We start from the raw sequence: 16,403 nt of genomic DNA, 5'->3' as shown, positions 1-16,403 counted from the left end.
TACTGGTGCAGGGTGGTGAGAGGCCGAGCAGGACCACATCTCCCCTGCACAAAGGAAAAAACCAACTCAAGGAGCTTGTTTTTAGGATCGAAAAATGCAAATCCAGAAACTGTTACATGTTTCTGAAATGACAGGAACTTGCTTTTATTTTTTGCAGAACAAATCTGTATTTAATAGCCAAAGTGTGAACGAAATCCTGCTCAGCAAGATAGTTTCCTTGCTGAGCAAATGAATTTCAGCTCTCTGAAGAACATGGAGGAGGAGAACAGCACTTTGCCTAATTAAAGACAATGTGGTGGGGCAATAGTCCAGCCCTAGCTTTAATGTGCTGAGCTCAATTATCTGCCCATCAGGTCACATTCTTAAATTCCTTTTTATCTTGGTATCACACGTTATTCAGCATAATGAGTTTAATATTGGTAGGAATTACAGGCAGTGCATTTACACTAATGAAGCAAAATCACCCTGAAATTGCATTTTCTTTAATTTCAATCTTTAAAACTTTAAAATAAAGTTGAAAATTGAAGTAATAAATGTAGTTAATACGGTTAGAAGTTTATTGGAACAGGCCAAACATGCTGCTTTAGACAAAATTTTGGATGTATTCCATTAGTGAATCTTTTTACAGTTCTACTGTAATACCATGCCATAGAAAGGATCAAGTTCAACCCAATAATTAGGCGAAGTTCCTCTGGTGTTAAAGTATCTACAGTTCAGCTACACCCATAAACCAATAAAACCAGTAGCCTATTGGTTTGTGACAGCATGCACGAACCACGTGCTACAGCTTGCAAGATTTGTAGCACAAGCCCAAGGATGCCCAAACCAGAGGCAGTCACACCGTGCTGTCTTTACCCTTACACTTCCATTTGGGGTCAAAACATCCTGTTTCAGCTCAAGTAGCAAGTGCAGGGTTTCTTACTGACAGTAACGCTGTTGGGGCCAGATGTAGCAAAGCACCCAGAAGGAATTAGGCGATGGCATTACCAGAGTTTGGTCCCCGAAAACAAGAATTTTTGCAGCTCAGATTAAAACATTTGCAACACTGCAGATGCCAGCAGGGCAGTACAGCGACTGCGGAGGTCCAGGAAAGACTTTGGGTTTTGGCAGGTTCTCTTTAGCAGGCCAGGACATCACCTGGAGATGTCCGATACGTGAGAAATTTCATTGCAGAGTTGAAAGACCACATGCAGACTTTTTCTCACTGATAGCACAGTAGTAGCATTGGGAATATTGCCATAAACTTTAAGGAGGATTAGATGACCAGGCAGTAAAATGAGGTTTTGGGGCTTGTTATCCAGAGGTGAAGGGCCTGGTCTATGGTGGAGCTCCTGCTGCTGGTAAGAATGTCAAAAAATGGTCCCGTGTATTAGTTATGAGTGGCAGGATTGGACCTCGGGTTCACGTCAGGGTTGTAGTCACAGAGGAGCAAATTAAAGGTAGAGTTTCAGTGTCTATTTTGGATTTCCTAGTGGGTGTATGCAAGAAACTCAACATTAATTAAGCCCCTTTCTCTTCATTTCTGCTTTGATATACAACAGGTCCACCTTGCTCTCCTTTTAGCACTATTACATTTCGCCTCAGGGAAAAAAAAAATACTAAGAATTTGTTTCCATCAATGCAAACTTGCTTTCCTACAGGGAGTTTAAATGACTAGCTGACTCCAAGGAGATGGAGGAACTATTTATCTCCATATTTTTAAATAAATCCCATTCTCCCCATCTCACCCCCTGCCATTGTAACTGCTCTAGAAATGTCAAAATGCTGAGGTGAGGTCATTTAACAGCAAGACGACGGAGTTTTTTTGTTACTGCTCTTGCCAAAGGACAAGAATGGGCTTGTGTTCCTGAGCGGAGTCATGTATCCGATTCATCCCAGGTGTCGGACATCTGCTGCTAGCTCTGCAGCCGCCTTTGTTAGGGCACAAGAAACAGCAGCGACGCTCCTGAGGAACAACTCGAAACAAACCCCCAGCACCAACGGACCTAAAACAGAAGCAACTGGCAACCTTTGGGGCTTCTGGAAGACAAGCAAAACCCTGCCCCAGCACCACATCCTCCACCTACCCTCCCCTAAACCAGAACTGCTTTCTAAGCGGGTTTTTTTTATCCATTACAAACACTTTGTTCTTCCGTTCAGGACTAGAGCAGAGTCCTCAGCCTACGGTCAGGACACAGGTAGCTGTGTACGCTACTGTGCTGCGAGAGCCTCATCCCTCACCCAGATAATTCCTGGGGACCAAGCCTCCAGTTGTGTTCTGTGGCTTGTTTTCCTGGATGCCATGCAAAGTAATTAGAGAAAGCAATTTTTTAAAAAAAAAATTAATCAACAGAACCAAAGAGATGATTAGGAAAAAATTGCCAAGCCAGGATTTAGATCTAAGAGATTAGGAAGTGGAATAGGATCTGACTTAGTAAGGAGGGAAAAAAAGAGAAAGAGAGACCTGTTTCAACACAACAGTGCACTTTAAATAACCAAATGAATTCTGAAAGTAAAATGGTACGGGGACTCATAACTCAGCCGTATGGTGACAGCCTCCCCACAGCCGCCGCCTGCAACACCTCTGACACAGCTCCTCAAGCAAAAATACCCCAGACTGCCTTAGAAAAAAAATTATAACCTGCAAACACCATCCACTCCCTACCTACCGCACTTCTTGCGGCAAGACGGGAACAATATATCCTCACAGGTAGCACATGGAGACATAAAGCCCAACCACTTGTTCACATTATAGTCATCAGCGAACCTCCTGGAGGGGGAACGTTATGAGGCCATGGGGAGAGCAGCGATATAAAGACCTGACGGCCAAGTTACAGGAACAGCTATTGAGACTGGCTCAGGATAATCATACTAGATGAAGCTCTTCCCTTTCAGAGACGCGCATGTCTCTCCCCAGTAGTTGAGCAGTTTACTTATGTCCATTATGAACCCAAATAATGAAACCCTACACGCCGCGTTGTGTTTCAGCCCGCAGAGGTGAAACGCGGGGAGCGGGGCTGCTGGGGGGAGGCAGGCGCTTCCTGAAGACGACGGCGGATGATTTCCTGAACACCCGCCACAAAAGCCACAGGAAACTCCCCAAAGAGACAAAGCTGCGTCTCATCCCCAAGAGCAAGACCTTCTTAGATCCTTTCAAATAAAAAGATACAGTCATCGTTACAGTAATCTCCCACCACAAATCATTGCATTAATGGCTCAGGTCAGAACAAGGACATCTGTATGCTCTGTTCTTCTCACCCTTTCCAAATGCCACCAAGCAATAAAACATAAGTAGGAAATCAGCAGCGCCCTGCAGTCTTTGCTCAAGGGTCTCACTTTCCCCTCCAGAAGTACCTGCAATTTATTTCAATAAGCAACAGGACCGAGGCCCTGAACCTGAGCATCCAGGAGGAATTTGCATATCACCTCTCCTCCTGACACAAAGGCTGCTTCATGAAGCCTCCTGCTTTTTTGAGATGGCTTTGTTCTAAAAGCTTTATCCCCAAATTGTATTCTTGCACTGAGAAAGAGCTAAGAGCCAAGGTTGAGTTCTGTGTCACAGCATCAATGTTTGCCCCAGGACCCTGAAGGCTGCTCCTTCTCAAGCAAGTCACCAAAACCACACACAACCTCTGCAAAGCCAGAGGTCCATGGGATGATGGTCACAGCAGCATCCTTCCCTGCTGCTCAAGTGCCATTCACAACTCTAATAGCACACGAAGACAGGCCATCTCAGGAAGCAAGAACGATCCAGCGTTTCCAAGTTCGCCAAGTGCCTCACACATTTATCAAGTTCCATGCTATTTTTAATTCACTAAAAAACAGATCGAGAGTTGCATTACAAGAAGATAAAGAGTTGTCACTTTTAAAGTCGCATGCTCGCAGGACAGTTGGAAAAAAGAAAGCTTGACTTGATGTCTGAAGACTTCAGGTTCAGAATTCTGCTTACTTAACTCTTTCCATCCAAGATCAATAGCTGCCAAGGAGTGGAAATTTTTCAGAGAAACCACGCCAACCCATTATAAACGTGCAATCAAGCCCTTTCTTCTGCAATATTGCAGGATGCTGCTACACACACACACACACCATTCTTCCATTAGATATGCTACAGCCCCATTTTCCAAAGGCTTCCATCTTCTGCGTTCAGCTTGTTTCAATTATTCAGGACAACCCAGGCTGATAATTACACAGTCCCGTGTTGCTGAGTAAAACTGATGCTTAATTAGCCAGCAGGAAAGATCGATTAAGATACAGCAGGGCATCTTGCAAAGTTCTTCAGCGGGACTGCAGGGAATAGAGTCTGGCTGTGCCCTTCCAAAGGATAAAATTCTCCGCTTCTCAGGGACTCAACAGCAGTTTTATTTAAACTGGATGCTTAGATCAGTCAGCCACCCCGAGTTTTATTGTCAGGTCTTAACTTCAAGTGACACAACTCATATCTTATAACTAGAGCATTAACAGCAAGGTCTGGATCACATTTCCAGCCAAAATTATAACACAGCTGAAGCTGAAAGTTTTATTTAAGCCTCCAGCAACCCGTTTGCTGTTTATGTTCCTCAATTTTCCCCTAGTGCAATAGGGCAACCTTTGTTTGCTTCACTCACTCATCCGAATGATGCAGCTCCTGTTCTCACGCAGGACTTGAACAGTCCCAAGGACATGAGATTTTGGAATCCAGTTCAGACCCAGGTCTTAACTCAAGAAGTCCTCTTCATTGTGTTTTACTGTATCAAAGTCCAGGCAATGCATATTTGAGTTCAGGTGCCACTCCTGAAATAGATACTTGCAGCAGCAAGCCAGCAGCATGCACCTTGCTCACTGCATTGATGTACCCACATGTCTAACTGTCAAAGTGTGGGAAAAAAATCCATCAAAATCCTCTCTAGCACAAGGGAGAAGGAAGAACAGGATCAGACCCATATGCAAAGAGCTGTACAGGCACAGCCCAAGGCTTTTTTTTTTTTTACATTCAAACACAAAAATTCCAAACAAATAATGACAACTTTGCAGACAACCATAACTGGTTAAATAGGAGAGTGTACAAACCAGTGTGCGGTGCACACTCACATTATAGCAAGCCCTGAATGTCCATTAACTTCCAAAGCATGGTCCGGCTAGTCAAATACAGCATGTGGTACCCCAAGGCATGATGGTATTCCGAAGCACTTCCATTAGTAAGTAATGCAGACAACACAAACCTGGCTTTGACTTGCTGGAAGCCAAAGAGAATTGCATCCCTCTGGTCCCTTGCTTTAGCACTCAAGTTTTCATTCTGCAGTCCATCTGCCAGGTAGCCTTCAACATCTGGGAAAGAGAATTACAGGTTAAAACTAACCTGTTCTTGGCTAAGAAACCTGGACCTGGCTGTGCACTGGGAAGCCCTCGAGGCACCATACCAAGCAGTCTGATCTGGAGACACAAGTCAGTCTGAAGAAATCATTTGGAGAAGTTAAGGCATTGAAATGCTTGCAGAGAGAAGATGATCTAAATATTGCACGCAATTACAGAGCTTCTCTCTAGTTACAGTGGTATAAGGCAAATAAGCAACTGCAAAGAAGCCACCAAGCAGAAAAAGATAAGAGGAAGGTGAAACATTGATAGGTCTATTGGACTAAAGTGCAATTCCACCTGCCTCTTTGCTGCCCCAAACCCTAAAACACTGCTGCTGTGACAGGCTTTTGGCATTAAGGACACAGAAAAAGTGGTTATCCCACTCGGAGGATCCAAAGCGCATTTAAAACACCAGTGCAAATTATCCACTGACACTTCCAGGAAACCCTAACCTGTGGGTTTCACAAGGATGATCTTCGTGCAGGACAAGCACTGAACAACAGGTTGGTTCTGCACCAGCCTACGTGCGCTTGTATCGCAACATGGGTTCTCCTGCAAGGTTATCGCTGAATCCTACACCCTGTGCTTGCTCAGACAGCTAGACAAAAGTAAATATTCTCTCACCTCAAAACCACACCTATATGCAGAAGTTTAACCTGAATTGGAAGATAAAAAGATTGTCTTCTATTTGCATAAATATTTATGGTCTTCACAGAAACCTCATGGAAATCAAAACAGTTCCAGTCACACCTGCTCCGTATAGGAGAATATCATCCTTGCACTTCAGCAGTATTACTACTAGTTTCCTCTAGCAGAGAAAAGATTAGCTTCCAAGCTATGTGTTGTACATCCACAGGCCTCTCCAACCTTTAACTCACGCCCCATACTGTGACACTAATGTCAGTTTAATATCCTGCTTGCAAGACTTTCAGCTCCTTATGCTTCAGCTGCCGGTACAACAGCCAGCACTGTTTAGCACACCCCAGGAACCTGCACAGCTCCTCCACCTGCAAGCACATCTCAAGATCAAAATGCCACAACAGAAATTAATACCTTTTTCCATCAAAATCACAAGTCCTCATTTCTTTTTGTTGCCTGCTCATGACACACTAGAGAAAGGCTTAGCACTTGGGGGGAGGGGAAAAAAAAAAAAAGGAGCTCTTTAAAGTGAAGAGGATAAGGAAGGAGATGGAGGCGAACAAGAGCGATGCTTGGGCATCCCCCAGGAACAGGGTCCTCTTCAGAGTGACAGATGGGCAGGACCCAGCTCCTCACTGCTCCTTCCCAGGCTGCTGTGGGCAACCAGATCATAACACTCATCCCCGTAACAGTCCAGTTCTCCTTTCTGGATTTATTCAGCTGAAAGCACCAGCTTCCATGGGAGCACTCATTAACAAGCACATTTCAGCCAAACGCAGACTCCTCCAGGTCCTCACTAGCTCCTTCCTCTGTCTTCCTGCCTTTCCTCCTACCAGGAGGGTTCCTGACCCATGAGAACCAGGTCTGAGCCAGCTGTGTCACATCTCCTGTGGCCACCACTCCATAGCCGAGACATGGAGCTTAAAGCCCGAATACAGCACTGAGATATCGAAGCGTCCGAGCACAACCCCTCTGATGTGGGGATGCACAGTTGACCCATCTCAGCAGATGGGCGGTAACGCAAATTCACAGCATCGCTCTCAAACCCACACCTACGTCCAGCAGCAGTTTTGGGAGCTCTGGGAGCATAGAGGTGTTGGGCCAATGTGCCTATTGATATCAATTCACCACTAATAATTTAGCCCTGGGTGGCCTGCCTGGGATAACACAAAGGCTTTGCCAGAGCAGCTGAGTGAAGCTTTTTAAATCCCAGGCAAATCCTGTAATCCTTAAACTAAGTTTCATTCTCAGTACATCTCTATGCAGTTTTAACTGTACATCTAAGATACGGTACCAGCTTATGACAAGCATAACAAGGCTGAGGCTTACACCACTTACAAATTACATTAAAAGTACCCAAGTACATATATGTAAGCACAAAGGATATATCTTGCTCCGAGGAGCTTACGGCTTAAAAACAGATGAGACTAAGGGGACAATTTATTATATACAAACCAGCATAAAACCAGCACAGTAGAAATGGGTCAGCAAGAGAAACTACATACAGGCTGGATTTCCACAGTGAAAGAACGAGCAAGAAAAACAAACTGCTCCCAGAACTAGTGCAAATATCAGCTGCATCCCTCTGTCATTTTTAAGCGCAGATTAGCTCCATGAGTATGCGATTAGCTCTAATACGGTATTTACTTACTGGGATGTCAGCATAGATCAGCTGCTGGATAAGTTATGGTAGAACTAGGGTCACTTCTGCAAACCAGGCAGAGCCCCTTTCAGAGCCAGCCACTATGTTTATAGCACCAGGAAATGAAAAAGAAAGCCTAACCATAAACTCTCAAAGTGGATCAGGAAGAGCAATATGTAAGCAGCTCTAGAGTAAATCACCCTAATGTTAGTTTTACTGCTTGTCGGTAACATTATATTCTTGATGTTTATAGATTGCTCTCTGCGATCCACTCTGAAAGTTTACAGGACTCTCCTTTTCATTTCCTGCAGCTAAAAAGGTAAGAGGGAAAAAAAAATAGTTGACATTTCATCAAGTGTTTCAGGGGAGTTTCTAGAAGCAATTGCAGTTATCCACTTTAATCCTGCAGGAGATGCACAGCATCATAAGAATTATGTCACAACCACTGAAGTCCAGGTAGTAAATAACCTTTTAATGGCAGCACTAAATTCTAGGAGTTAATCAGCACTCAATGAGCAGAGCTGAAAGGTATTAAGATGCCATGTGTATTCTCTCCATGCACATACATTTACTTTTTTTTCCTCTTTTCTATTCCTCTGCCATCAGAAGGCCGCCAACAGAAATCCTACACTCCACGTGCAGAGGAACTAGTCCCGCAGAATCACAACATTCTAGCTATACAAGATAACGCTGAGCCAACTAGTCTGCTCCAACACTTATTTGATGCTTCACACAATCCCTCCTGCAGTTTATCAGCCCAGCTGGCTGGGAAAAATTAGTTTAAAAAAGTTTAAGACACCTATCAACACAGAGAGCACAGATACCTTGAGCTTCCCTGAAACTGCATTAATATTTCCAGGACACATCCCAAGACAGCCCAGGGTTTAGAAGGCTAGTTGTCAAAATAAGAGACATGAACTATTGCACACAGCATTTCTCGACTTTTCTGCAAGCTCAAGAAAGGATGGTTTAATTGTGAAACAACATTTTTCAGATGAGCCTTCCTGCTTTAGTGAGGCTGAGTCAGAGAAAACCTTGAGAACTGAAGCAATCTTCATCCATCCATCCATCCTCCTGCAGTGGGACATTCTCTACTATGCAATGGTCAACAGGGGAACAGAGAACAGCCACCAAGTCTCAACCCTGAATTCCCCCGATATTTATATTCCAGAGCTATTCATGATGCTACATCAATGCTGACTGTGGCTTATTAGCCCTCACAAGCCAGAGCATTTTATTGTTTATTTTTAAACCAGCATTGAGGCTGCTTGCCTTGCAATTAGCAGCTACCAGCTTCATTAGGCTGTGCAGGTGCAGTCACAGCCTCCCCATGCAGCACCTGCTCTGTCCTTCCTGTTGCCCAAACTCCAGCAAGAAAACGGCTTTCCAGACCTACCGCCTGAAACGAAGAGGATGGAGCAAGGCAGGCGAAGATAATCAGACTGCCAGACTGCCTTTGCTTCTGCAAACAAAAACAGAAGCCCTGGGTTTGTCAGAGATGCATCACATTTTTTAGAACCACTGTTTCAGCCTTCAGAAGAAATTTGTGCTAAGCAAACATGAAATACCCCTAAGCAAAAGGATATTTAGTTTTAAAAGGGAGCCAACTGAGCCAAAAGTAAAACTCTGTGTAATTAACTGACACCACAGCGTTAATGAAACTTGGATTGCTTATTTGCAAGATGTAATTTAAAGTAATAATTGTTGTAACCACATCTACTCATAAGCTGAAAATAACAAGCATTCATAAGCATTGCAGGATTGCAATGTAAAGACAATAGCCATATTGTGTTGGCTTTCAACCACCGCAACCTCAGAGATGCCTTACACGATACTAACACAACTGTTACTAGCAAGACTTTGACTACCTGCTTCTGTGCATCACATAAACAGTCCTGCATTACGGACCAAACTAGTACAAGGAAGCAGACATCAGTACGTTTCCTCCTCTATTTATATTTTTTATTTTAAATACAAGAATTCTTATGGCAATGCAGTTTGCAAACACTGCAATAGCTTCAGCTCCTTCATTTCCAGCCTGCGCAGCTAGAAACCTCCTCAGCCACTGGAAGGCCTCAAGACCGTATAGATTGTTAAGACACAGCAAGTTTGATACAGAGGTATGTGACATGCAATTAATCTCCATTCATAGCCTGCTATACCTGTCAGCAAACAAAGGCTGTGCTTTAGAAGGAGATCTGAAGCCTTCAATTAAAAACAGTCAGCTAACAAGAAAATAATCTAAGTTAAAGGAAGGTGGCAGGTGCAGAAATGAGTTGTTTACAAAAGTGTCAGCACTGAACAATAAAGTGCTGCACATCAAAAACGTGAAAGGGTGAACTTCGCTGAAGCCCCCATGATTAAAAAACAGAGGAGAAAATTTACACCTACATCTGGGGGAAGACAGAAAGCATTTGGAAGAGAGCTTTGACGGGCTTGGAGGCTGCACGCTCCCTCTCAGACTGACAGATCCCAGGGCTGGAAGTTATCCCTCATCTCGGAGGGGACGGGGCGAGTGCTCGGTGCTGCCGGGAGCCATCGCAACAGGAAACAAAAGGTCACAAAGCTTTGCGGCAGCAGGGACCAGCCCCGAACACAACCGCTCCGAGCGGCAAGATGCTAACGACTCCTTCCCCGCCGCCCACGTCTGCAACAGCAGGATGTGTCGCTAACACGTGTGCGTGTTGTTCGGCAAGGGGCTAACGCCGTTGCTCCAGCCTGCAACGCTGCTGAAGTTTTATTTACGGGGAATTTATTGACATGGTCACCTCTGCACAGCGCTTCTCTCACCAAGCCTTTGCCTACCACGCCACGGGGCCAGCAATGGTTGCAAAGGGCCCTATAGGACTGGTCTGTGAAGCAGGTTTTGATAGAAGAGTTTAACATTGTTTCTGCTTGGCTGACCCACCACTTCAATGAGTGGAGGTGTAACAGTTCAAGTTAGCGAAGAAATCCAGGCAAAACAGCTTTAGGAGCCTCCCACCTGCCATCTTACACACACAGAGGAGTAAATGCTGCCAGCTCTCAGCACAGCTCGTTCACTCAGATGCTGAGACCTCAGGAGGTCACATCCAAGTTATCAAGCAGAAGCGGGGCTTGAAGCCAGCGCTGCTCTCAGCTGTACCCCCATTTTCAATGGGGTTGAAGCTTTTCTGAGGATGCACCCCACCGAGCTTGCTCGCCACATCCCCAGTGCAACACATAACAGTTACACAACATCTAAAGCCAGGAGACACCACTATTACAGCCACAAAAGCCTGCTGAGGGCTCGCTGCGGCACACAAGCTTCTTTTACCCTTTGCACCCACCCCCTCATCTCACCAGTGGAGCCACTCAACGCCTTAACTGAAAGCACTCAGTAGGGACATCTTTTGACCATGCCAGAAGGCACCCCACTCATCTTGCTTACACTCTCTTACACAGAGTCTGGGACCACCAGAGAGCTTCCCCACCCCTGACACAGGCATAGACCCACCTCCAGCTCCTGAGCAACATGAGGACAGTCCCAAAAACACCAGGACAGGCAGCCACATCCCCTGCACTCTCACTGGAGTTAGAGACAGGGAAGGTATACATAACCTGAGGACCCCAAAACCATCAGCTTTAGAGAAGATGTAGGTCCTTCTGCTCCTCTCTCGCACTCAACACAGCAAGGTGCAAAAAGCTTTTCAGTTTCTTCCCCTGCAACCACAGCAGATTTTCCCCCATAAAGCAGAAAGGGAGCAAGGAGGAATTCGTGGTTACCTTCCAGGAGCCTCTGAATCTCCTCTGGGATCATGATACCAACCACCTCCTTTCCACAAGAGTCAAACCTGCTGCTACAGCTCATGCCCCTCAGGGGCAGGGACAAAGGAAGCAGGGAGGGTGGGGACACCCCAAAAAAGGTAGGAGGAACTGCTGGGCTCCACTCAGATGCCTCCTCTCTAGTACAGCCCCAGTCAGCTCAACCTACCTCCTTGCAGGCAGCCAGGAAGCCCAGCACCACAGAGCACCCTCCATGCTCGCAGCCAACAAACTGCAAAAGTGCCTGACCCTATCCCAGCAGCAGCACAGCTGAACCTGTGCTCCTGCATTAGCATTTTAATCTCATTCTTAATCCTGGGGCAGTTAGGAGGTCATCTCCCCCAACTCAGCACACCTGTGGGCAGAGCAGAGCCAGGAGCTCTCTGAGGCTGCGTGGCCGTTGATTTCACCTCCCGTGCCTCTGCCTGTGCCTGGCACCCCGGGACTTGGGATTGGAGCTGTTCCAGGCAAAAGCAGGCTCCTTCCTCTGATGCGCAGGGGAAGAGAATGGTACTTGGCTGTCCTGCAGTAAAACTTCCCCTCTTCCTGCATAGGAAGAGGGCTGGATTGCAATAGCCATTCATATTTCTATGTCTTGCCCAGAGAAATAACAGGGTTGCGCGCTTTAACTTGCTTTATGACAGGCAATAAATGCAAACTGCACTCTACAAAACAGAAATGGCATTGCATTAGATTAACCCACAGCCCTACATCTGCTCCTCTGCTATATAAATGAATTAGCGCAAGCTGACTGTGAGGACACCACTATTATTTTTCATTCTTGCATTTCCAAATTTTAGGCTCAATATTGACAACTCTAAAGACAGTCGTCTTTAACTGAAGCTCATCAGTGATTCCAAAGACCAGTTTAACATTTCCCATAGGCTAAGTGTACAGGATCCAGTCCTTACTTTGCAATATCCTGCTATCAAACAAATATTTATTATTATAGCACATAGAAAAGGTTATTCTGAACATGCTTGCCATTTTCACTTTTCTGGTATTTTATGCCTGGCATGTGATCTTTAATTATATTTTCCCAACATAAAAGAGCATTTGCAATGAGCCAGGGCCACTCTGAACTCTCCAAGGAGGCTCCCTAAAACTGCTTCTCTTGCTGCTTTGCTTCCTCCTGCTCTGGGCAAGCCAGCCTGGCACAGTAATTATCACAAGCTGGCAAAGCAAAATCTGTAGGGGATAAGAAAAAAAGAAGTGTGCATGGGGGTCCCAGCCTGCAAAGGCGGAGATACACAAACACTTCGCTGCAGTTCCACTGGCTTCGGTGGGCCAATGCCATGTCGTGAGGCGGAGCAGATTTCCAAATAATTGCAGAATCAGACTCTTACAGCTCTCTGGATGCATCACCTGGATGGAATAAAGGTTTAGATGTTGGGCGGCAGGCCTTGGATAAAGGAAATCTGGAGCAGATTCCAGATTTGCCCCAAGCTTCTTGCTTGGTTCAGTCAAGGCAATATGTGAGATTCAGACCTATCTCACATATGTGATATAAGAGTTATACTGGCAAAGGCTCAGATACGGGAATGATGGAAACATAGACGAGAGGTGCTCCTCCATACGCCATCAGCTGCTAACATGCTTTGTGACCCACTTTCTGAGACACGTGGGTGAAACAAGGGAAAAGACTCTGTTATGCTTTTGGTTATCAGTACAAATCAGATGAAGAACAGGTATAAGATGAAGCACAGTGCGTTGTGGGTTTTTGTTTTGGGCATGTGTGCCTCCGGTTCTAGTGTGTTGCTTCCCCTGTAGACAGTGGAGTGAAAAGGGGAAACCCCCAAAGCAGCTGCCAAGTTCTTTTGTGACCTTTATGTTGAAATGTCCACTTTTATGGGTGGGGACACCACCTCAATAACTCACATACAAATGACACTTGTCAAGAAGGGATGGCTTTAAAGGAGAAGTGAAGATACCGTGACCATGAACACATTTAGTGTATGCAGCTGATTTACCAGGAAAGTAATGTTGCACTGGTGTCTGTGTATTGAGTCTCTCCGCGTGGTAATGCTGAAGTGGCAGCTGCCATTTGAGGTTTAGTCGCAAAGCAGACACTGTGTTTTCCCTCCTGCTCAGGGAGGCTCAATTGCTTTCCGGATCCGGGCAAAGAATCACACCACCACTTGTGATTCATCGCTTGGCTGTGCTCTGCACACACATGGAATTTCAGAACAACTTGGAGACAGACTTCACGTCTGACATTACCAGTCCAGACCTTACAAGGTTCCTATTCTGAGTGAGTTCACTCTGCTCCTCTCCTTCCCCCTTTACCTTGTGCTCCGCTGAGTGGGCTCACGCACAGTGACCACACCGCAGTGGCACAGTCTTTATTTTAGGACAACATATACAAGAAATTGCTCTTCAGTGCATGCAGAGGTCTTAAAGCACAGGAAATGCAGCTGCAGTTGAGGGCCTCACACAGGAGATTGCCTTGCTAGAAAGCATCTACACCGCAGTAGTCATTCCCATTGCATCTCCTAGTCAGGCAGGGTTTCATGAGTCAGGATGTAGAAATTGAGTCTCCTATGGAAGCCAAATGGGAATCTCAGCTGCCAGAGGCTCCTGACACATTGGAGTGGTTCAGATTGTATGCAAAAGATGGTAGTACATGTAGGTGGATGTGTGCAGTAGATGGATCTGTCTACAGATTCTCACCTAGAGGTGTTTAGGGATAAATATTTAAATGCCTCTGTGTGGAAATGCTAGTTCAGTTCATTACAGACTACAAATAAAAAGCAGCTGCTTGCTGAGACTGACTAACTTTAAAAATGGGTTTATAAAGGAATGAACTAGGTCCCTTAGATGGAAGAAACTGCCTTCAGATATGCCAGAAAGATCAATAAAACCTGATCAATGCAAATCTCAGAGGAAGAAATGTTCACGCAACTGCAAAGAAAAGGGTCATCTCACATGTTCTCTGCATTTCTGTAACTCACACAATACTCTGAAAGCATAGTGGTGTAAAAAGTGAACTAGAAGATACCTGGTCAGTGAGTCTTGCCCAAGAGTTAAATGGATTTATCATATTTAGGGTCTGGAAGAAATTTTTCCTTGTGTCAAACTAGCAGTGACTTGCTTTGCAGGTGGTTTGTGTGGTTTTGTCTTCCTTTGCTGCCTTGGGTGTGATTGCTGCTTAAGAGCACAGGGGGATTTCACCCAACAAATTTCCTGCTGTTGCAGTGTTTACAGCATCGGCAAAGCTCTAGATCTTTTCTGCTCAACTTCTGAGACGTATTGCAGTTGTGATTTTTGGTCTTTTGCTGCAGATCTTAAGGTTATCATAAGGCACCGAAAGTAGCATCTTGTGTGCAGAGGCTGGCACTCTTGCACCCCGGCTGCTCTTGGACCACACATCCATCCCATGGTCCTGGCAGCCGTGGACAGGACCCAGCACCTGGAATGTTCCCCTCTGGCCCTACAGGAAGATTTTGTTAAGACCAGGTTGACCGCGCAGCAGCTGCTGTTGTTATTAAATCCATTTTATTGAGGAACACTGAGGCATAGAGCCTCAGCTGCCATGGAGACATAGGTGCTATTACCAAAGCCTTAGCACCTAGCCAAGCCTTCCACTCAACCTTATGCAGCTGCAGATAGAGCCAGGCAGACTGATTCCCAGGCAAATGACCTTTTTTCCCCTGCTTTTTTCCTTGCCACTTTCATTTTTGAATGTGTGAATAGGTTACAAATTTAGTTTAGTGGTCAGCTGGGAAGGAGACGGGGGAGTCTGGCGGTGACTGGCAACTTCCACTGCATCATTGTTATGTAGCATCAAGCTTTATGGGCTCTAGATGTAAAGCTGCCTCCCTACATGATAAAAGCCCCACCTTAATCATTTTAGGTCCCAAGTTCAGCAGACAGGCTCTCTCCTAATGATATTCTGTTAAATGGACAAATTCCTTTGAAGGCTTGTCTTGCTTTGAAATCCAATTTCACAGGAAGCCAGATGTGATTGGGTGTAGCTATGGAAACAAAGCAGGGCAGCCTTAGAGGAGCTGAGCGATGCAAGGTAAAATGTGAGAGTCGGAGTCCTTTACTGCGCTGTCGGAAATATCAAAGGATCTGGAGAGGTTGGCAGGAGACGTGTCCCTGTTATGGGCTGTTCTGTGTGGCTGGGTACCAGCGCCTGTCACTGGAGGTAAGCAGCCAGCTGTCCTGTCACACAGCCTGAAGCGGAGCTGAATGCACAAAACCAGGGGGGGGTGCGGACTCGCCAGTTCCCGTCTGCTCCCCCCCAGCTCCTCCTGCACATCAGGATCTCAGCCTTCCCCTCGCTGCCATTCGGAGAGGTTAACAACAAAAGGGTAACGAGGTTAAACCACAAAGCCCTGGCTGATAACAGCCCTTTCAAGCAGCTGCACTGAAATTAATCTGAAACTTCTAGTAATTAGATAAGATAAGGCTGTGTGCATGCTCGTGCGGGCACACGCTGACCCTGGGACACCCATTGCACAAAGAAGGTGGAGGATCACAGGCTTCATTAAACTGGATCAGGTTATTTGTTCACCTAGTCTGGTGCTGCAGCACTGAAAGTACATTTCCAGCCCCTTTATTCATCTTGCTCGATATCCCTGGACAGTGCACTGACTTGCCCTTTTGTCCTCTCTTCCCGGCACTGTAGCTCCTGCCAATTCAGAGCAGACTCTAATTCTTGCTTTTTCAGAGCAGATGCTAGTCCATCCATTTCTGTATCACAGCTCCTGCCATTCCAGGGCAAATTGGTGGGCCACTGGGTGTCATTTGCTGCCTCTGACAGTGACCAACAACTCAGAAAAAAGGCAACTTTCCAATCTGGTAATGTACCTGACTGCTTGAATAATGTCTCCTGGTTTACTAATCAGCTATGCCATGCTAATGCTCTGCTGTAATCCCAGAGTTTACATGCTTATGTCATTCTCATTGTCCAACAGCTCGTGTATCTTTTCGTGTGACTAAGTCATTCAGTTAAAGGTTGGTTACAACCCTCATAAAGCCTCTTTCATTTTTTAAAGCTAAGTGGTCTTCGGTTGTCTTCATA

At 45.6% G+C, this 16,403-nt stretch overlaps 1 protein-coding gene across 2 annotated transcripts in view; it reads right to left on the bottom strand.

Moving 5' to 3' along the window:
- The window catches only part of SKAP1 (src kinase associated phosphoprotein 1), a 153,990-nt gene extending 142,565 nt beyond the window's left edge, over positions 1-11,425 (bottom strand). Inside the window, exons 1-2 of one of the 2 annotated variants that reach the window (XM_054801586.1) lie at positions 11,336-11,425; positions 5,178-5,283 (exon numbers count right to left, since the gene is read on the bottom strand). In XM_054801586.1, coding sequence (XP_054657561.1) covers positions 5,178-5,214 — 37 coding nt within the window. In that variant the 5' untranslated portion in view covers positions 5,215-5,283; positions 11,336-11,425. The remainder of the gene's footprint in view (positions 1-5,177; positions 5,284-11,335) is intronic. The other variant, XM_054801585.1, reaches the window with a different exon arrangement.
- Positions 11,426-16,403: the final 4,978 nt, after the last annotated feature.

Source organism: Grus americana, chromosome 22 (assembly GCF_028858705.1).
Source record: "Grus americana isolate bGruAme1 chromosome 22, bGruAme1.mat, whole genome shotgun sequence".
NCBI classification, from domain to species: domain Eukaryota; kingdom Metazoa; phylum Chordata; class Aves; order Gruiformes; family Gruidae; genus Grus; species Grus americana.
Note: the sequence above shows the minus strand (reverse complement) of the source record. Positions and strands in the feature narration are given on the sequence as shown.